This window comes from Nipponia nippon, unplaced genomic scaffold, assembly GCF_047370975.1.
Source record: "Nipponia nippon isolate SJK-2023a ecotype South Korea unplaced genomic scaffold, ASM4737097v1 scaffold_25, whole genome shotgun sequence".
NCBI classification, from domain to species: Eukaryota; Metazoa; Chordata; class Aves; order Pelecaniformes; family Threskiornithidae; genus Nipponia; species Nipponia nippon.
In genome coordinates this window covers 2440226-2462061 of record NW_028262342.1, presented here as the reverse complement: position 1 = coordinate 2462061, position 21836 = coordinate 2440226, and the positions used below count along the sequence as shown (strand labels likewise).

General features: G+C 61.2%; 1 protein-coding gene and 1 long non-coding RNA gene across 2 annotated transcripts; both read right to left on the bottom strand.

The window, feature by feature from the left end:
- Nucleotides 1-929: 929 nt before the first annotated feature.
- PIM1 (Pim-1 proto-oncogene, serine/threonine kinase) lies at nt 930-5136 on the bottom strand. Its single transcript, XM_087761652.1, has 6 exons — nt 4915-5136; nt 4705-4811; nt 4557-4607; nt 3494-3860; nt 2640-2816; nt 930-2355 (listed from the first exon to the last, which is right to left on the bottom strand). The coding sequence occupies exons 1-6, from the start codon at nt 4994-4996 to the stop codon at nt 2198-2200; spliced, it is 942 nt and encodes a 313-aa protein (XP_087617778.1). The 5' UTR covers nt 4997-5136; the 3' UTR covers nt 930-2197.
- A 10113-nt stretch (nt 5137-15249) lies between these two features.
- Nucleotides 15250-19619, bottom strand: LOC148055243 (uncharacterized). The gene is made up of 4 exons (XR_015705743.1): nt 19566-19619; nt 18658-18785; nt 16812-16910; nt 15250-15584 (listed from the first exon to the last, which is right to left on the bottom strand). It is a non-coding gene; the product is annotated as an uncharacterized LOC148055243 (long non-coding RNA).
- Between the last annotated feature and the right edge of the window lie 2217 nt (nt 19620-21836).

Genomic DNA, 21836 nt, shown 5'->3' with positions numbered 1-21836 from the left:
GGGGGGACTCCCTGGGCAAGGGGTTTTTAAGCAAGAAAGCCCTGGGGCAAGCCAAGGAAAGGACCGCCTTGTTCTGCATCAGATCTGGCCAGGGGACTTGCAAAGTAACCTGCAGAAAGGGAAACGTGCCCCTTCTTTGGAGTAGGAGACACAGCCCTGGGTGCACACAGCAGCAGGTGCTCCATGAGGTCAAGCAGGAACAGAGCTTCAAAATTCAGCACGTTTAATTAATTAAAAAAAAAAAAGCCCAAGGAAAAAAAAAAAAAAAACAAGAAAGCAAACCACCACCTCTGAAGCCAAAGCGCTGCAGAGCTGGGAAGTGGGGTTTGACAGTTTGGAGGGTAAAAGCTTGAGCGAAGCGTTACCGCTGCTGACTGATAGCGACCAACTTCTCGTAATCCGAAGATCGACTTCCTCTCGCTCCGCGTTCACCGCAGCAGAGCTGGAGGTGGGGACAGCCCGCCGGCAGCTTTCTTCACCCACCGGCACCCAGCATGCAACACCCGCTCCGCACCAACAGAGCCGGAGCAACAGGATCTGCCTTACCAAAATTTAATTTGGCTGACAACATCCGGCGTTTCATAAGGTTGCTTTGATCTTTGTTTACTCGCCATCCCCAGCACATGCTCCGCACCAGCCTGCGGATGAATGGAAACGAAAAGGGCTCCACACCCCTTTGATCTCTCCCAAGAGAGCTGCCAGGAGCGGTGGGCGCTGGAAACACCCTGCCAAGGGCCAGATCCAGCCTTCCCCGTAGTGCTTTTGGCTGGCTGGTCCTGGTCAACACCGCTCAGCAAGCCTTTGGATGGGACCTTAGGCATCAGTCTCGGCTGGAGACAGACCAGCGGTCCCTGGGGTAGACATGGTGTGGTCACTGGTACCCAGTGCGCTCCCAGCATCCTTCATCCCGTCCCGCAATAAAGGGATGTCTCCATCACATGAAGTGGTTCGTTTTTATTTAAAACCGCATAAAAAAAATAAGATTTCTGAATTCCCCTGTACAATATTAACTATTAACAAAAAACCCGCCGGCTACACATTTGGTTACATGTAAAGACTCGACAGCGCGGACAGCCCGGGCCGGCTCCCCCCTCCCCAGCCCCAGACAAGACACCCATGGGGAAAACCAAAACTCATCTGCAAACTGAGATCTGCACGTGGCGAGGAAACAACAGCAACCAGAACTATGTACACAGACAGCTGGGGAGCAGGCAGCCGCTCCGCACCTTTGCCAGACACCCGACAGAAACGCTTACGGACCCGGGGATGGACACAGGACAGACACGGAGGGAAGACCCGAATGGAAAACCGGGGGATCAGCAGCTGTAGGAAGCAAGGTGTGGGTTGGAAACCCACGTGAATTATAAATAAATAAATAAGTTATCCTACCAGCTAGAACTCTTCCTTTAAAAAACAAAAACAAATCCATGAAAATAAATTAAAAACAAAAACTGGAAAAACAAAAACCAAAACAAAACAAAAAGGAAAGGTAAAATGTTACCACTATAAACAACTGTACACCAAGCTTTGCTCCTATATAACTTTGTACATATTTACAGCTCTGTTGGTTTGCATTGTTTGTGCATTCGTGAGGGCACAGGGAAGCAAAGAACCCCAGAAAATCCATGCGAGATGGAGGCACGGGAGGTGAGGCATCGCTCCCAAGCATCTTCTGACCTGTTTTCTTTTTGAAAAGGGAAAAAGAACTATACACCCAGGCGAGTCTTGGAAAAGCAGCAGTGTAGGAAAATTCAAGTATTTCCTCCAGCACAGCCCAGATCGCAACTGAAGGCACTCGAGCACGGTGACAGCAGAGAAGAGACAGCCATTCGGCGTGGTACCTGCCCTCCCCCCAGTCAGTGTTCCCCCATTGAAGCTTTTCTCGCAGTAAGGTCTCCGATCCTCTCGCGGTCCCGAATTCAGCAGGTCAGGAAGACACTTGGGAGGCTCCAAAACCAGAATCAAAACCAAAAAAAAAAAAAAAATTACTGGCAAAACATCAAATGAGACAGGGTCATTCAGAGTCCAGGACAGCTGGGTTGGATGGTGGCCACCAGCGCTTGGAAGACCAGGTCTCCAGCCCAGCTCCAGGACAAGATGTGCGTGTTCCCATCTGATGATCCCTGCTCAGTGCTACGGTCAGGAGGAAGAAGTCTGGTTTTCTTTGCTTCTTATGGCCAGGAGATGTGTGGAGCTGTTACTTGCCAGGCTCCTGGATCAAACTGTGCAGGTGGATCTCTGCTGTCTCCTGGGGCAGGTGAATGCTTTGCAGCCAAGAATGGTTGAAAATGTCTTCCAAAGACGGCCTGTCCAAGGGGCGCATGGACAAACACCACCTGATGAGGTGCTGGCACTCTGGGGAGAGAAACCAGAAACTGCCGGTCAGTCGGAGAAGGCTCCTGTCCACTTTGTACCACTGTCCGCAGTGCCCAGGCCATGCTAGGTGTGCTCAGAGCTGCACCCACACTTCCCCATCGATTATCCGTTTTGGAGGAGAGCGGGATGCAGGACACCGGCCACCTCCTCCAGCTTACCACAGGAGATAACCTCCTCCATAGCTGTAAAAGCGGGGTGCTCGTGTGCCTGGTGCCACCTCCAAAACCCATTATCCCCCCTCCGACGCAAAGCTGGGTACCCACCTAGAGAGACCCGCCGTCGGAAGAAGAGCTGACCCCGGATGATGTCCTCGTCCTGCTCGAAGGGGACATCCCCACAGACCATGTCGTAGAGCAGCACGCCCAGGGACCAGATTGTTGCCGAACGGCCGTGGTAGCGGTGGTAGCGGATCCATTCCGGTGGGCTGTACACCCGCGTTCCTATGGGATACAGGCAGAGCTCATCAGGCGGATGCTGCCCGCTCCTGGATCCTCACCTGAGCATCCCTGGGGATGCGGGGGCTGCACCGGTGATGGGGGGGGGGACACACACGGTGTGACCCGCCACCCCCTCGCCAGCACGTGACTCTTGTTTACAAACTTTGGGTTGTAAAAAAAAGCTGCCGGTGCCGGAAGAGGGCAGCACGGGCTCGGGGAAGGCCCGACCGTTACATGCAAAAAATAAAACCCATGGGTGGGGAAAAACCACGCCTTTCCCCCCCCCCTCCCCGCGCCGTGGGCCTTGGCCAAAAAAAAAAAAAAAAAAAGCCAAGGCAAACAAGGGGAGCGGAGCAGCCCAAGCCCTCCCGTGCCTGCAAACCAAACCAGCCGGCGCATGGGCTTTGCAACCCCCCCTCTGCTACCCCCACGGGTGTTTGTTTTTGTCGGGCTGGCTCCCCTCGCCCCAGCCCGGGGCAGGGTGGGTGGCGGAGGCTGTCGGCAGGGACGGGAGCCGGCTCCCGTTTCACAACATCCGCCCCATGCCAAAAAGCGACTTGGCAGTCGGCTGAATAATTAATCCCCCCCCCCCGCCAGCAAACGGGGGAACCTCTGGTGCCTGGCCAGGCTGGGCCGTGCAATGCCCGGTACCGGGAGCATCCCCCTGGGCGTGGGCTCACCGTCAAATTCGGTGTAGACTGTGTCCTTGAGGAAGGTGCCAGAGCCGAAGTCGATGAGCTTGAGCTCACCGGTGGCGAGGTCGACGATGATGTTCTCGTCCTTGATGTCGCGGTGCAGGACGCCGCAGTTGTGGCAGTGCCGCACGGCCTCCAGCACCTGGCGGAAAAGCCCTCGGGCCAGCTCCTCAGACAGGGACCCCCGCTCCGTGATGAAGTCGAAGAGATCCTGCGATGGCTCCGGACGCTCCAGCACCAGCACAAAGCTGTCGGGCAGCTCAAACCAGTCGAGGAGGTGGATGACGCCGCGAAAGCTGGAGCCCACCTTGTTCAGCAGCACGATCTCCATCGGCACACGGGTGCCACTGGGCTGCGGGGGGACCATGATGCCGTCAGCAAGGCTGATGCAGCACTGGGAGTCCGGTACCCCCAGCCCAGGATGCTCCGGTGTTCCCTTGTCCGGCCTCACTGGTGCCTGGGCATCCGCCCCCGGGATGCTCCGGTGCCCCCCCTGCTCGGCCTCACTGGTGCCTGGGCATCCCCCTGCCCAGGGGATGCTCCGGTGCCCCCTGCTCAGCGTCACTGGTGCCTGGGCATCCCCCCGCCCCGGGATGCTCCGGTGCCCCCCCTGCTCAGCCTCACCGGTGCCTGGGCATCCCCCCGCCCCGGGATGCTCCAGTGCCCGGGCATCCCCCTGCCCCGGGATGCTCCAGTGCCCCCTGCTCAACCCCCCCGGTGCCTGGGCACCCCCCCCCCCGGGATGCTCCGGTGCCCGGGCATCCCCCCGCCCCGGGTTGCTCCGGTGCCCGGGCACCCCCCCGCCCCGGGATGCTCCGGTGCCCCCTGCTCAGCCCCTCCGGTGCCTGGGCATCCCCCCCCCGGGATGCTCCGGTGCCCCCTGCTCGGCCCCACAGGTGCCTGGGCATCCCCCCGTCCGGTGATGCTCCGCGTCCCCCGGTGACCCCACACCCGCTCCCCACGCCGTGTCCCGGTTTCCACCCTCCCGGACCTCGGCTTATCCCCACCCGTGATGCCCCGCTTTCCCCCGGTGGCCCCGGTCACTCACCAGCTCGCCCCACTCGGAGATGCGTTCCCGAGCCACGTGTTTGATGGCCACCTGCAAGCCAAGGGGAGCGGCGGGCTGAGCACGCCGCCCGCCCCGCCGCCTCCCCCTCCTCCTCCTCCTCCGCCCCGCCGCCGTCCCCGCCACTTACCGGGGTGCTGTCGGAGAGGCGGATACCCGAGTAAACCGAGCCGAAGCCGCCGCTCCCCAGCAGCGGGCCCACCCGGTACAGCTTCTCCAGCGGCTCCTTCTCCTTCCCTGCGGGCGAGACGCGGTCACCGCTCCGCCCGGGGCCCCAACCGGCCCCCAACGGGCCCCAACCGAACCGGGCCGAGCCAAACCGGGCCCGTATCTCTCTTACCCGGTTGTAGTTTAGCGGTGTGCAGCTCCCCGCCGGTCCCAGAACGTAGATGGGCCAACGAGTTAATTTTCGAGAGCAGCATCCCGGCCCCCTCGCCCGATTTCGGGGCCGGTCCCGGCACCTCCCGAACCGGACCGGCCACCGGTGGCTCGGGTCCGGCGGTCGGGCTGCCGAGCGGCGGAGCTCGGGCGGGGGAGCCCGGAGCGCAGGCGGTTGTAGCCTGACGGCAGCTGGGCGGGGAGGGAGCGACCGCGGCCCGGCCGCTCCGCGCTCTGCCGGGCTCCCGTGTGGCGCGGCGGCCCCCAGCCGGCCCCGGGAGTAGCGGGGGCCGGGGGCGGGCCGGGGAGAGCCGGGGGGCGGCGCTGCCGCGCCAGGCCCAACCGCGCCCGCCCGCCCCGCCGCGCCGCAGCCAATGGCGAGGGCCCCGCGCGGGGGAGAGGCCGCGGCGGGCCACGACGTGGCGGGAAGGAAAAGGCGCCAAAGGCGGGCGGGGGGCGGGGGGCTCCGTCTTGGCGGCTTTTTTTCTTTTTTATTATTTTATTTTATTTGGGGGGGGGGGAGGTGCGAGAGAAAGGGCCTGGGGAGCCGCTGCCGCCGCCCTCCGGCCCTGCGATCGCGGCCCCGTTCTCAACGGGAGTCCCGCCGCGTCCCCCGGTTGCCAAGGGGCTTTGACAGAAGGCGCGGTTGCTCGTTCAGCGCGCGCAAGCACGCGGAGGTGGGGCGGGGGGGGGGGAGGGGAAGCCCCGCGGACGGTGGCGCGGGGGCACGCGGGGCTCGCCCCGGCCCTGCCCCCCCCCCCCCGCCCCCGGGATCGGGCTCCCGGGGCCGCGGGCGCTGCCAGCGCCGCCCGTCCGGCTGCAGCATCCCCGCGCCCGGGGGGCAGAGGCCAGCCGGGGGGGGGTCCCCAGGTGCACCCCACAATCCCCGTGCTGTTTTAGCTGATTCTTCACTTTATCATTTTTTTCCTGCAATCTCACAGCTTCCCGGCGGTGCTCGGCATCCTCCGGACCCCATCCCGCCGGCTCATCCCACACGGCCATGACTTCATCGCCGGCAATCCGGTGTCTGAACTTTTCCCTTTTCTAGTAAAAGTGGCGATTCCAGCTGGAGACTCTTGAGTAACCCTTTTTTAAGTCTTTTTTTTTTTTTTCCGCAGAAGTCGCTGGCTGAGATGCTTTCCCGAGTTCCAGAGATAAGATAAATAATTTACTGGATGGAGGTCTCTGATTACTCACTCTATTAGCATTTAGAGCAAAGAGCTCCAGCCACCGGGAGCTGAATTATTCCAGACGAAGCCCATCTGGGCTCCCGCGCCCGAGCGAGACCGAGGAGTTCCCAGCATCCCACACATACTTGTGGGATGAATTGCTTGAAAACGAATGGGGTTTACTAGAAATGCTGGTGAGCTCCCAACTCCTTTAGTATTCCTTTCTTTTAAAAAAATAATAAAACACAACCAAAACGCAAACCCCAAAGTCGACTATGGAGCTGCGGCTCAGCCCTCGCGCCGGCCGGGAAGGGCTCGCCACCACCGTTGCCTCTTTTAGATTTACTGAGAACGCGGCACATCCTCTTTCAGGGGCTGAGACACTATAAACCTACAAACTGAAAAACCTACATTGGTTTTTACGCAGAAAGTGACATTTTTATTTGGGGAAAAGTGTGGAGAATCTGACGCAGCAGCCTTCATCCCTTTTTTTTATTATTATTTTAAATGTATTATTGTTATTATTTGGGGTGACGCAAGCTGAGGGTGGAGGAGAGGGGCGGGCAGCGCCTTTCTCCTGCCTTATTCCCACCCGACGCCTGGGCATATTTGGGACAACTGGTTCTGCCAGTCGGTGCTCAGCCATGGGACGAGGTGACTCAGCATCTGGCCCCAAACTCATTATCAAATTCTTTGCCGGGATGATGAAAGGTAGCGAAGGGGCTGCCCTGGAAACCCAGGCTCTTTATTGACAAACAAAGCTCACCCCGGGAGTGGCAGGGCTTTCCTGGGGGCTGCCTTCCCCTGACCTCCTTGGGAGGTGCAGCCGCCTTCCTCGCTCTGCCCAAACCTGCTAATTAGCGTCGAAGGGAGCAGCAGCGTGTCTTGCAACCCGGATGATCCGGGGCCAAATCATCCTTGTGCGTAAACCTGCCCAACTGCTAATTTCCCCGGGGGACTGAGTCAGCGGCTGCCTCTTCTTGCCGGCACCCAGGGGTTGCATCCCCTCTGGGTTGGGGAAAATCCCCCGTCTCGGGGGCGATGGGGAGACATTTCCCCATGCGCTGGCTGTGCGGAGCCGGGATGTGGCCCTGTTTCCCAGCCGTATCCATCTCTTTCCAGAATAACCCACCCAGACGCATCCCTGTTCCCCAAATGGCCCCAATGCAGGGCTAGGAGCCACCTTTTCCCCCAGGCCCGTCCCACGTACTCACCTTTCCCCTGCCAGCCCAGGCGAGGCCATCGGGATGTGTCAGACATTCAAGCTCACACGAAACAAACCCCATCCTGCTTGCTACCCGCTTTCCCCTCGTCTGTAGGGATCCCCTCTTTTCCCAACCCTCTTCCTCCGGGACGAAAGCCGCCGAGGATGGCAGGCGCGGGAGAACAGCCCGCATCTTTTAGTACGCTTTGCACTTGCAGGGACCCGTGGTTGTCCAAGCAGGACTGCAGGTCCTGCCCCGACCAGGCAGCAGCATCCCTGGCCCAGGCTGCCTCTTTCCACCCCTGGATCAAACCTAACGCTCGACGTGAGCCCCCGGGGAGCAGTTTGCAGCTCAGAGGAGACGGCTTGCAAGGAGGAAAAAAAACCCAAGCAGGACCGTGCCTGGGGAGAAGGAGGACCCCAGGGTGGCACATGGTGCTGGTGGCAGGTCTGCGGGAGAGGAGCTCCCAGCAGACATCAAAAGATCAGTTCTCAGCACTGCAAACAATCCCGGCAGCTTTTGGGCTCTTCAGCGGCATTCCAGTCTAACCAGGGCTGCCTTGCATGATAATCAGGCTTAATTACTGCTTTATCGCTTGATTGCTGTGCTGGGCCCTTGGAGCTGCAGTGTTGCTTTCGCAGTTTACTTTTTTGTATTTCCTCCCCCTCGCCTTTCCCGCCAGCACAATTAGCAAATAGGTGAAAACGGGGAGGGCCAGGGCGATACCCAGGGAGGAGAGAGGGCAATTTGCTGCCCAGGAGTCCCTGGGGCGGAGGGGGAGCAGATTTGCAGCCCGGGGAGGGTTAAAATTGAGGTTTCCACCAGTGTCCTGCAGACAAAATAGCAAGGTCAATGCCAAGCCAGGAGCACAACCCCTGTATCAGCCCCACGAGCATCCCCGTCCGGAGGGGACAGCATCCCTGGAGCAGGGAGGGGAGGATTGCGGAGCGATTAAAGCCGTGACACAGAAAGGCTGTGGTTTTCCTAGCATGAGCTTTGAGTCATTGCGTGACCTTGGCTGTGTCTGCCCGTGGCTCCCTCTGCTCGGGCTCGGTTGCCTGCAGAACCGGCTGGCCCAGGGCGTGGGGCGAAGCGGCAGCACGGACCTGCCGGTCCTCGGGGAAAGCGTGAAACCTTCCTCAGCCAGGCCAGTGAAGATGCTCCCACCTACACACAGTGAGCAATCCTTGGCCGCGCCGGTGAGGAAGCGGGCGCTGCCCTTGGCCAGGCAATGGGTGCCACGGTTGGGACACCCCCAATGCGCCATCACCTGCTTCAAGTCACCTCTACGGCAGCGAAAAGGCACCTTGGTGTCTTACTGGTGACTTTGGAAATGCAATAAAATGTGTGTGCATTCCCCAGCATCGTTGCGGTGCAAGCGATGGGCATCACCTTGCAGGATGTGGCCGATCCTGGGGTCTGTGGAGGCTCCGGGGGGGCTGCAGAGGTGCTGGGCTCCCCCCAGATGCGGGTCAGGATCATGGATGCACAGGGTGCTGGCTGGGTGCTGCTTCCCATCCTCTCCCCATCCTCTGGGTCCCCCCAGACACATCTGAGACCCCAACACAGTGGTGACAGCTTGGGAACCGCAGGTCCCATCCTGGGCTGGAGTCACCCGAGGACAGGAAGGGACAGGTCCTCGCTGGTGTGCCGGAGCACCCCGAAACCCCTCGAAGCCAGCACCCGCTCCTGGGCCTTTGGGTGCCGATCCCCTCCGGCTTAGCAAGGTGGTGGGACCTGCAAGCGGGGCAGGAGACGCAGGGATCCATCCCCCACCCCAGGAGGAGCAGGCGTGGGGATTTCTTCTTTTTATTAATGTTAAGTTTTTTGTCTGTGTGAGCGTGTTGGCTTTTAGCGCGGGCTTTTGGGGCGAGGTGTGCGTGGAGGCGGCAGCATGGCTAATCTGCTTTGTGAATGGAGCCGCACGGGGGGGCGGCGGCGGAGGGGATCGGGGAGGTGGAGGGAGCCACATATTTGGGATTCCTTCATCTGGGTGGGCTCCTTCTCCCCAGACTCTCAGGATGTGGGAAATGGAAGATGAAAGGAGCTGCATTTCCAGCCTCTCGGGTTACAATGTCTAAAGCAGAAAAGGGTGGTTGGGGAAAAAAAAAAAGGAGGAGAGGGGGGAGTGGGATGCTACAGGGAAACCTGGGTTGGGAAATGGCCCGGCGAGGTTGGGGCAGGGAAGGGGGCGGCTGGGGCCGAGCTGCTCGTGTTTCACATCACGTCAGGGCTGAGGAATTTCCTCTGCTCTGGGGGTGCCTCGCAGAGAAAAAGGGGGAGGCTTTAAGGTTAGCTGGGGATGAATAATAGCCAAGAGGCGAGGGATTAAAAGTGTTACCCAGGGGCTGCTGTTTACAAGCAAACCCTCTTGCAGAGTGGAGGGGAAAGAGGGATGTGTCGGGGTGACGGTGGGGACCCCAGGCCACGCAGCGCTTGCGTCCCGGCCCTGGCGAGCAGAGCGGGGCGATGGCCCACGACCTCTGCATGGTTTCCTCCCTGAGAGCCCCTCCACAGCGAGGTCCCAGCAGCCGGTCCCCTGCACGCATGGCGTGTCCTGGGGCGCTCGGCCTGGCTTCCCCTCCGTGTCCTCCCGTGGCCCCAGGAGCTTTCCCATCCCTCCCGTCCCCCCGAGTGGCAGGCACCCAGAGGGCTTCTGCCACCCACTGGGTGCCCGGGAAAGGGGCAGGGAGAGGGGGCACGAGCAGCGGGGAGGGGGCAGCGGGTGACACAGGGCTCTGTGCAGGGGGCACGGGCTGGGTGTCATGTCTGGGCGCGCGGTTTGTGCCCTGTTGGGTGATGGGAGCAGCCCCTGGACCCGGGCATCGCCTGGCATCGTCCCACCACCTCCTGAGCCGGGGCCCAGGTTTTGTCCCAAAACACTTCATTTTCGTTTCCCGTTTATCGCTATTTTGAGTGATGCAAGGTCAAGGTGGGAAAGAGGGGAGGGAAATGCGTTTCTCCTGTGTTATTCCCTATTATCCGCTGCCTCTGACACGACAGCTGGGAAGAGTCCGTTGCAGGGTGGAAGTGCAGCCCCCAGGCTGGGCCAAGGGAGGCTGCAGGATCCGACCCGGCTGCCCACCCTGGCAGGGGCCACTGCCAGAGAGTGTGTGCTAGGGACAGGCTGTTCTCCCTGATTTAGCCCAGGGAAACTGAGGCACAGGGGGGCTGGATGGGGGGAAATGGACTTATTCCACCCCAAAAAGGGGATGAAAGGGCAAAAAATGGTTTGCAAGCCCAGGAAGATGTAGATGGGATCAGCCCAAGTGCTGCTTAGAGGAGGCCGAGCGAGTGCACCTGCACCCTTGGCTATGTCGGGAGAGACTCTGCACCCCGGTGAGAGCCCTGACCATGCCTGGGGACTCAGGATCCAGCCCGGTGGCCAGCACCATGGGCTGGCAGCCTGGGTGGCATCACCTGGGGGAAAGGACACAAAATATAACTACGTGCAAGGCTCAGGGTGCCCGGGCACCCCCAGCCTGCCCTGGCAGAAGGGGTTTCTTTCTGCAGAGCATTTGCATGAGAAAAGCACCTTTTAAAGGTTATAAAAATGATTTTGGTGGCTGATGGGGGCCCAGAAGGTGCCCGCCTCTCCTTTTGCCTCTCCGCCCTGCAAAGCCCTGCCTATTCCCAGGTACATTCCTGGCATTGCTTGGACCGGGAGTGCAGGGAGGGCGCTGACCCCCTGAGCATGGGAAAAATGTCTGTCTGCGTGCGGGAAAGGAGGTGCAAATAGTGTGGGGTGAGGAGGTCAGCCGGGAAATCCCTTTCATCTTTTCCCGGGCCTTTAGCCGACACGCGGCCAGGTAGCGCGTGGGGCGAGCGGGAGAGGGTTTTTGTCTGGGGCTGGAAAAGGGGAGACTCCTGGGAGGTTCCTGGGAGGCCGGACGCTGTTTCCAAGCCGGAGGAGGCTGGGTTGCCACGTGGGGCAGACGGTGCGGAGATGGGATGGACGGGTCACAGTGGTGACCCCCGGGATAGGCGATGGGCAATTAGGTTTGGCCTTCATCCCTTTGCGCAGCTCAGCGGGACGCTGGGACCCCCCACGCCCCAGGGCGATGGGGGCAAAGGGGCACCATCCCCCGCACCCCGTGATGCCCACGACACGCAGGCGCTGGTGGCTCAGCCCCACTGGGGACACGGAGGTTCCTGGGGACCGGTTGCTGCCCCAGCGCTACCCCGAGGTTCTCTGGGTGCCAGAGGGAGCCAGGCCAGGGTGTTGTCCCCAGCCCGGAGAAATCCTGGTGGAAACCCAGCCCCATTCCCACAAGGGCAGGCTGCAGACCGGGCTCTCCCCTCACTGGGTGTGGAGGTTTGGAGCAGCCCTGGTGTTGCACCTGGGCTGTTGGGGTAGGCGCAGGACTCTTGGCAAGAGCATAATAAAAGGCAGATCTTGCCCTCCCTGCCTGGCAAAAAAAAACCCAAGCAGAGGAGATGGAGGGAAGCTACCGAGGAGCCCAGGAGATGTAGGGCCATCCCCTCCTCTGCCACAGACCCCCTGCGTGCCCTTGGTCCTATCCCTCCATCTCTTTATCCCACCTGGACTATAATAAATCCCTCCCCGTGGGTTGAACCCCGGCATCTCCCTCCTGGCAGCCCCTGGGGAGCGCGGGGCCATCGCCGCTGTTGCCTGCCCTTGTTGGTCAAAGGAGGAGTCCCAGCACAGCCCTGCCCCAGGCTGAGCCGGATCCAGCCTGGCTTCCAGGAATTGGGGCTGGGGCGGGTGGCCGTGGGTGACAGCTGGTGCCTTGGGTGGCATCTGCTTGTCCTAAGGTGCTCAGGTCCCGATGCACCCCTTTCCCAAAGCACCCATGTCCCCGTGCACCTGGGTCCTGCTGTGCCATGGGACTCCGGCTCTCCCCGGCGGTTTCCATCACCTCTCCCTGGCTGCGCCGCGGGGCGACGGCTTCTCCTGCCTGTACAAAGCAGATGGTAAAACACAGACTAACGAGATCAGAGATTAATCTGCACTTTGCTTCCAAATCACATAATCATGTAATTATTCTCAGTATCGGGGTGGAGCAGGCTCCAGGTTCCAGTCCCTGCTCCCTCTTGGGGCACTTTGCATGGCAGGGTGGTGGCAGGGGGTCGGATCCTGTCCTGATGCTGCTCCGGGGCCCCGTTAGTTTGGTGGGACTGCCCGATGCCCTGCTGGTTTGCTGGCCTCCGGGACTGTGTCCGGCGGGAGCTGGTGGGAGAGGACCCAGCTGTGCGCGAGCAGCAGCTCCCTATCGCATCCCCCCTTGCCCTGCCATGTCCCAGTTCAACCTTGCACCGGGGTTACCCACCTTGTGCCGGGGCAACCCAGAGGAAAACACACCCCCGGCGCAGCCCAGGAGCAAACCCATCCCAGTGACTCCCAGTTTCCACCAGTAAAAGGCACTGGGGTGGAACTGGGACATTGCTGATGTGTGATGCTGCTCTGCATCCTGCACAAGAGCCAGGCGGCATCGGCACCAGCCACCGCTGCCCCAGCGCTGCGGCTGGCTTGTACGGGAGAGGAAACAGGGGGAAATCTCGCGTTTCGGGCGGCACGTGCGGCTGGCAGCCCCAAATTCCTGCACGGCCGGTGGCACGGCTGCTTTATCAGCATGCCCGGGCTGTTTGCTGGAAAAGGGCGGCAGCGGGGCTGGCTGACCCCACACTTCCTTCCTTTCCTGGAAGCCGCTCGCGCCGAGTGTGACGCTGGAGCTCTGATAACCGGCTGCTTTCACAACATGCGCCAACAAGCGCGGGGCCGGGGCCAGGTTCGTTCCCCGCTCTGCTGCCATCCTTCCTGCCTGGCTTGCATCGTCCCACGGGCACCTCCTTGCCCTGCCTCAGTTTCCCACCTCTGTAGAGGTGGAAACACAGCCCAAGCGTTGCAAGCCCCAGCTGCTTGCAAGAAGAATGGGAGCGTGGATGTGTTTCACTGCAAGGTGTAATGAAGTGCGTTGGGTCTTAGCTTCGCTTGCCCCTCACCCAGCCACCTGAGGAGCAAGGGTTGTGCTGGAAACTCCCCCTTGCAAAAGTTGGAGGTGGGGGATGAGGAGAAGGGGGGTCCTTCATCTCGTTGGTAGCCCCCAAGAAAGGGCTGGTGGGTCCCAGGGGCTGGACCACGGGGCTGTGCTTGTGGCCAGGCACCTGCTGGTCCCGTGGGGTGGATGTGGGACCTTGGTGCAAGCTGCGGGATGGGAGCGGGTTGGGGACTTTTCGGTCCCCCCACCATGCCGGGAGCAGTGCAGCCGGTGGCTTCTGTTTGCATGGAGGGGCTGAGCAGTCCCGGCTGCCTTTGAAGCTGCTGGCAGTGGAAATGGCAGGCAGGGTCCTGCCTGAGTCAGGCAGCTTAATGGCCGGGTGCGTACCTGCCGTGGTCCCCTCCCTGCATGGAGGCAGGTCCCTGCACGCCGCAGCAGCCAGCGCCGCAGGTCAGGGAGGGACGTGCGGGGCAGGCAAACCTGGCCAAGGGGGAAACTGAGGCAGCGACGGGGATGCCATGACCTGCCCGAACTCTCCTGGAAGGGGACCCAGCAGCCCTGCCTGCTCCTTCCACGCTGCTTTGCAGCTCCTGGGGTGCTCAGTGCTGGGCTGGCATTAACAGGGTTTGGCAGGGGCTGGGTGCTTGCATCCCCCAAAACCCTGTTGGGATCCACTCTGTTGCCCACAGCGCTGCCCTGTGCAGGGACCAAGGCATCACCTAGGGGATCACCACCCCCCCAGCCCACCCGGCTGGGGGTCAGCGGTGAGGCTGGAGTGCCGGGGTCCTCCTCACGAGGCTGGCGCGAGGCTGAACGTGGCTCCTTCACCTTATCTGCGCCGTGCGAGGAGGAAGTTTGCAGGGTGGATTCCAGCGGGCAGGTAAACAGCAGCCAGATGGGACCCAGACACCTGCCAGGAGACACCCCTTGAGCCAGGTTTGCAGAGCCTGGCTGCTTATTTGCTCTGGGGAGAGCTTTTCCCTCCGTCGGACGTCAGCAGCGGTGCTGGGACGTCACCCTGGCAGCCTTGCTGGGTTCCTCTGTCACCTTCCTGGCCAGGTGCCTGCATCCTGGGTGTGGGCGCTGCTGTGGCATGGCGGGGCTGGGAGGCTGCGCTGCCCTCCGTGCCACCCACCTGGGTACTGCGGCCTCATCTCCCATAGCCAGGGATCAGCGTGATGCCCGAGACTCCTCCACCGTGGCCAAAAGGGCTTGGGGAGCCTTGGGTGCCCAGCAGTGCTGGGGTCGGGGTGCGGGATGCATCGTCCTGGCCCTGCCGGACCCCTTTGCTGCGGGGCAAGGGGAGAGGGGCTGCTGCTGTCTCCCCCATCGCGGGCAGAGGAGGCAGCTGGGCAGGGCTGCTGGCGGCGGATGCCAGGCGTGCCCTGGCACACGTGTGGGTGCACCTTGCACCCAGTCCCTGTCTGCAGCGCCAGCAGGATGCTCCCGGCCTCGGTTGCGAGATCCTCTCTTGGCTCATCTGGCTCGCCCTTCTCCTGCCACCCCTGGAACGCCTGCACCCTTCCCTGCTCCAGGGGGAAACTGAGGCACCGGGATGTGCAGGACCAAAGAAGGGATGTGGAGGGGAGCTGCAGCGGTGGGAGGCCATCAGGCAGCCAGGGAGGGCTGAGCCTGGCACCAGGGCTGCCTGCACCGAGCATCACCCATCCGTGGGACCACAGCACCCTGCCTCCCAGGGTGCTGCTGTGTTACCCCAAGCCCTAGCGCTCTCTGCATCTCTCCCATCCAGCAGATGCTGCTGAGGCATTTTTTCTCCTAAGTCTTCATCTCTCTCCCCATCCCTTCCCTGTCCCTGCAGCCCGGGTCCCTGGGGCGGGATGGCTCCGGGGCATGGTGCCCACTGTGGCATTGCCCACATTTCCCTGAACTTCGCAAGGTGGTGAATAACGCAAAGCCCAGAGGGTTTCTCACTGTCATGGGGCGAGCACCTGTGGGACGCTGCTCCCTTCGCCTGCCAGGGCACGGAGGGGAAACGCTGGGTCAGGACCCCGCCAGCCACTCGAAGCGTGTGTTTACTGTGTCAGAAGGAGAAGCCGTAAATTCGCCTGGTTTAATTGAAAGCCGGTGCTGTGGGTTTGGCTTAATCCACCCTCCTCCTCCTCCTCCATTAGATAACGTCTCGCTGAAACCACTTTGCAAACTCACGGCATTCCTGTGTGCTGAGCGCTGGGGCAGCCGGCAGGCCACGGCCACGATGGGTGCTCACGTGCTGCGGGGCCGCTTCGCTGCAGCTGGCTCTGCTCCTCCGCACTCATCCTGCCCTGGTCCTGGTCCTGGCTGGGAAGGGGTGCTACAACAGTGAACTGACCCACTCATGACATGTAACTGGATGGCGATGGGATGGCTGGGGGTGGTGGGATGCAGTGAGATGCAGGGTTGTGCCACGGGGAGCACCCGGAGGGTCCCCGGGAGCGGATTCAATTCAAGGGGCTGAAGTTGAAAAGGCGAAGGGAAATATTTCAGTGGGGGAAATCTGAGCGGCAAACGGGATGGGATGTGCCCAAAAAGAGCTGGGGGGGCGGGAGGAGAAGAAACAGGAACCCTCTCACTTCCATGCATGGCATCAGAGGAGTCACTGCCACTTCCCCTCGTCCCAGCACAGGAAAACCGAGGCACAGAGCCAGGCAGGGCTCGGGGAGCACCTGGGGCTGGGGCCACATCGAGGACCCCCTTCCTCTTTGGGGTTCTGCAGAACCGATGGCGGAAGAGGAGGAAACCCACAGGCTGCAGAGAGGCCGGTTTGGCAGCACGGATACCCACATGGGCTCTCCATCACCTGTCCCCATCCCCGCCCAGAGCCACCCTAGGGAGGACCCCACTGCCTGCCCCCTGCCCAGCGCAGCCGCGGGGCCGAGGACCCCTGGCATCCAGTGCGGGGGGAAGTTTGCTTTGCCAGCGGAGTTCAGGCTGAGGGCAGGGGCAGCGAGGGCTCTCGGGGTGTCCTCCGGACCGCCGCTGACCCGCGAGGAATGCTGTGAGTCACGGGGAAAGCATCCCCATGCTGCCAGCCCCTCGTGTGCCTCCCAGCCGGTGGCACAGTGTGCTGGGGAACGGTGACTCGAGGCTGCGAGTACTGCACCCTGGGTTTTGGGGTGAGCCGGGGGCACGCAGTGCCCCAGGACACCTGCGTTACATCCCACAGAGGTGCCCAGGGGAGATGCAGAGCCCACCCAGCCACACATCCAGCCAAGGTGTTGGCGCTGGGGAGGTGGCCATCACCCTGGCATCTCTGGGCATGGGATGGGGCGGGCAGGCCAGGCACAGTCCCCAGCTCCAGGGAGGCCAGACATGAACTCAGCCTCTCCGAGTGGGGAGAGATGACGTGATGCTGGGAGGTCACCCGGGGCCGGGAAGCCGTCCCAGCCCAGCACTCGGAGCTCTCCCGCTCAGCCACCTCCGTCCCCTCCAGCCGGCGGGAGGGAAGGGGGAGAGATGCTCCCCGAGGCAGCTCCTGCTCTGGTCCTTCCCCCGGGGAAGCCCGTGTTCTTGGCTTTATCAGCTCACCACAGCTTCATGCCCGGCATTGGAGAGGAGAGAAAGGTTTTTCCCAGAGGTGCCTTATCAAGGTGTTGAGCCCTGGATGCTGCTTTGTTTCAGGTTGTGCTGCAAAATTAAAGAGGGAAATGGCATTTGGGGGAAGAATTGCAAATTCCCGGAAGATTATCTGAGCATAGCAGCTGCCCCGGCACAGGGTGGTGGGAGGTAGCAGGGGGCCAGGACCCTGCCTGTGGAGCAAGCATGGAATGGGAATTCCAGAAGGGGACAAACCCCAGAGCATCTCTCCATAGGTGAGCACCTAGAGCCCGCCCGGCTGCACCCTCGCAGCCTCCACGGCTGGATACGTCCTGAACCAGGAGGAACGTACTATGTTTTTGCAGATATATCAGCCCTGGGCTTCTCCCGGGCACTCGGAGAATACTGGGAGGACACTGGCCACAGGTGGGAATGGCTGCAGGGAGGAGCTGTGCTGCTGAGCGAGGCACCAGTGCCGGCCGCTTCCTCGAGAGCAGCTGCTGCTTTTGCTTTCGTGCAATAAAACACAACAGGTTATTGAAGGGCCAAGCATGGGACAAGCAGGAACCTGTTGCCACCTCCTGTCTGTCCCCAGCACCAGGGCAGGAGACCCAGGAGGCGACAGGGAAGGGGACAGCTGGGCAGTGGCTGGGGACAGAGGGATGGTGACCTCCAGGGATGACAGTGGCATCACCAGGGACATGCGGTCCCCTCCCAGCAGCTGGAGCTCATCTCCCCTGCCCAGGGCATCTCCGGCTTCTGAGGTGCCACCCCAATGGCCACTTCATCCTGTCCCTCCTGTCCCACGCCATTGCTCATCTTCCCAGGAAGAGCAAAGACCTGATGCTCTTGTGACACCTAATGGCGGTTACTGTTATCAGACTGAGCGCTCTCCCAGGAAGGCTCAGCTTGCCACGGAGCCACAGATCAAGGGATGCTCTGGTGCCCAGCCCAGGCTGGTACTGCTGAGCCCAGATGGGGCTGCCAGAAGGATTTGGGAGGTGAATATATCAACCCTGGGAAAGACAAGCCCAGGAGCTGGTTTTTCTCCGCATTCCTTATGGAAACGCAGGCTGTGACTATGCTGGTTGTCCACTCGCCTCCTCCCAGGGACTTCTGAACACGCTGGTCACCTCCAACCCCAAACCGAGTGGTGCCTGCAGAGCTGAGAACCAGGCAGGTGTACAGACAGGAGAAACTCCGACTGTTGCTCTTCAATCCTCCCTCCACATGAAGGGAGAGGCAGGAGCCTGCCCACAACCACAGCTTCAGACATCAGAGAATCCACACCAAAGCACCACGGAGCAGCCCCGGCTCCCCAAATCCTGCTGCCGGGGGAACGCCCTGATAAACCCAGCCCCATCCTTGGGGAGGAGGAGGACGTGTCCCCTCGCATCAAGGCACCGAAACCTCGGCCGAGGGCTCGCCGCAAAGTTGCATCACCCAGGTTGGAAAACTCCAGGGCTGGCCCCGAATCCAGCACCAAAAGGGTCAAATCCTTTTAATTACCCAGGACCACCGACCCCAGACCCTCCAGCCTCCTGTACCAGGACACAGCCCTCATCTCCCTGTTTGCTCAGATCCCACTGCCCGATGGCAGCGCTCCAGCTGCTTTCCAAACCCACCTGTGGGCACGGGCTCATCCCTACACATGCAGCAACTGGACCCGCAGCCCCCCAGGCCCCGCTGGGGCAGCGAAGGCTCCAAGACCCCCTTCCCGCTGATGGCAGAGCAGGATCCTGCCAGCCAGATGCTTTTATTTTTTTGCTCGATGCATCCAGCCCAGCGATCGGCATCCTAAGGGGCTGCAAGGCCCTTTCCCCCCGCCAACACCCACCTTCTGCCAACACGGGGCCATCCTGGGTGCAAGGGGTGCAGGTGATGCAGGGGCAGGCAGTGGCAGAGGATGGGTTTCGGGGAATTTAGCTGCCAGACCACACACCACGCTCGCTGCTGCTTCTGTTCCTGGAAAAAGAGGTGATGGGGGATGCGGTGCAGACACGAGCAGCACCCATGGGTGGCCCCAAGCAGCACTGCAGGAGGGATAGGGAAACTGAGGCATGGAGCAGGTACGTGGGCTGTCCATGGGGGACACGGGCCGGTGTCACTGCAGCTCTCTGAAGGAAACGCGGGTACAGAAGGAGGCAGCCAAGCCCCGGAGCTGACCCTGGAGCTGGGAAGTCATCCTCCAGGCTGGACCGGGCTCCAGGGGACGCAGCCCTGGGGCCTCCTTGCTGCCCCCCCCCCCAGCATTTCCATCCACCTTCAGGCCATTTTCCCTTTCTGAAGTGGCTCTTTGCAGGGCGGCTGGCAGAGGGGGGCACTGGCTTTAAGTGTATTTGATGGATAATTCCTCATTACCTTAATGCATTTGCAAGCTGGGATAATTGATGGATGTTTAACAGGATGCGTTTCCGACAGTCGGCTGGAGAAATGGACTCCCATTACTCCGCAAACGTTTCTTTTTACCATTGAACTCCTTTGTTTCAATTGATCCTCGCCTTTCCCATCACTCGCTGCTCATTAATAATCCCCAAAGCAGCTGCTTCTCCCCCCCCCCAGCTCCTCCTGGCCTCGCCGGCTCGACCTGTGATGCCAGAGGCTTTCGCAGAGGTTTGCAAGCAGATCTGGGCATCGCTGCAGGTCTCTGTTTTATAATAAGCAAGACTTCCCCCCCCCCCCCCCCCCCCCAAAGCATGGTCAAACCTGAATAAGAGCAGGGGAAGGGCATGCCTGGGGTATCACCTCGGTCAATCTGAGCGATGCAAGCTGCTTATCCAGGGTGGGGGGGAAATTTGGGGTGAAGTGGGAGAGGCGGCCGGTCTGCTGGGCTGAGCCAAGCCCAGGGGAGAGGTCGCCCTTTGGGACTGGTATCAGCCCAAGCCAGGCCTGGAGCTGAGCCCTGCTCTGCCTGCGGTGCTTTTATCTGCGGCTCCCTCTGCTCGGGAAGGGCAGCTCGGGGGTTATCGGCTCTGCCTGTCCCCTGGCAAGGCCCCGTTCCCCCCCGGCAAGGGGTCCCTGCATCCCCACCCTGCTGAGCCACCCAGGGGGTCTGGGGTGGAGGGGAGCCCCCGGGGGTCTCCCACCCGCTGCGCTGCTGCCTGGCAGCAACCCAACATTTAATTCCCCCCGGGGTTTCTGCAATAAAGCCCTTGGCGTGGCTGCGGCAAATGGGGCTCCTTCCTCAGCCGGTGTCACCCCAGGCACCAAACCCAGGGTGGACTGAAGCCCCCGTGCCCTCTTGCAGGCTGCCAGAGGAAGCAGCAGTGCTGGGGGTGTCCCGGGGGGGCTGTTCTCCCCACCATGCTGGGCTCTTCCCATTCCCCATCCTGGTGCATCCCAGACTGCGGTGCTCCCTCGATGCTTCGCCTGCACATTCAGCCCAATGCTCCTGCATGCATCCCTGCTGCAGCCCCATCCTTGGCCACTCGCACCCCCAAACCTGGCTTCGGGGCTGACACTTTCCCCTCTCCCTTTTCCCAGACGACCTCAGGTCCTGCACGACCATTGCTCATACCCTCACTTCTCATTTCCAGTTCCCCCCTGAGCCGCAGACAAACCTGCGGCCTCTTCATGAGCTTTTTGGCTCTCATCCCCCTTACAGCACACAGCCACCTTGCCAGGGCAAGAGCCTCTGCTACCACTCACACCATTTACTTGCCGTGGTCTGACCCTTCCCCGCAGCGTCCCTGATCCTTCCAGCCTTTTTCCCATCCACATCTTGCCCAGGATGAAGCAGAAGAGCCCTGGCACAGGAGGCAAGCAGCCATGGGCCTGGTTTAAAGCAGAATTAGAAAGAAAAAAGCAAAATCCAGAGAAGGAAAATCAGCTGGGGCTGCTCAGGGCTTATATAGCCGGGGGCGGGTGGGGTGAGGGGGATCGGGCCGGATCCAGGCCAGCTGGGGAGATGGGATGGGGCAGGGCTGTGAGACCCACAGCTGGGATGGAGGTGGCTGGGATGGAGAGTGGGGAATGGGGGGACTGGAGGAGACGTTCTCGCCCCAGGGTTCACTTGAGGGGCCTGAGGGGCGAGGTCCCAGGGCATGGACCAACCTGATGGAGCCCATACTGCCGGGCTGTGCCAGCAGGAGTGATGAAAACCTCAGTCCCAAACACATCGCTGCTGTGGCTGAAGCATGAGATTGAGCCCCACGTGCTCCCCAAAACGTGGGCTGCACCCCGTGCTCCAGAGCGAATGAGTTTGGGGGATGCGGCTGGTCCTCCCCAAATCCCTGTGTCGGGGAGCAGCTGGCTGCAAACCCCGCATGCCCATTTGCACAGCCCCCCCGGGAGGCGATAACCTGCTTTTGGGGGGCTCTGCCTCTTGGGGTCTCAGCTCAGGAGGACCTGGGGGCGAGAGAGGACTCCACAACCCATGTCCACCTTCCTCTATAGGATTAGCACACTCGCTGACAGTAAATAACCCTCTGAGAAGGGATGAGCTCTGCGGGCAGAGATGGATGAGACCCCTCTTGCTGCAGACGAGGTGCTGAGCAGGAGGGGGACAGGGCGGACAGCAGGGACCGGGGCTCCCCACCGCTCCCATAAGGCACATCCCAGGGCAGATGTCTAAACCAGGCTCGTGCCCCAGAGATGCCCCTCTTGACTCCGTAGCTGCCCCACGAACACCCACGGTTGGTACTTGCCCATATGGGGCATTTCCAAGCCAGGACCAGGCTTCACCCCGGGCAAATCTGGGGGGTCCCGCTGAGCTGCCAGCCGCGGCTCCGATCCCCTCCTGAACTGCAGAGCTGGTCTTAAATCATTGTGGGAAGGCTGGTAAAAGCCTCGGTGCCTTCAAGCATGAAATACAAAGCACTCACCACCCCCTTTCAGCCTCTTCCCTGAGTGCCCGGCTCACCGCATGAAACCTTTTATATCCCCCCTCCCCATTTTTCCCCGCCAGCCCAGAGAGCGCCGGCGCGCCGCCAGCCCCTCCACAAGCAGCACAATCCCAAATTGCTCCCTGCCTTTATTATTAAAAAAAAAAAAAAAGGGAGGAAAACCAAGGCTGTG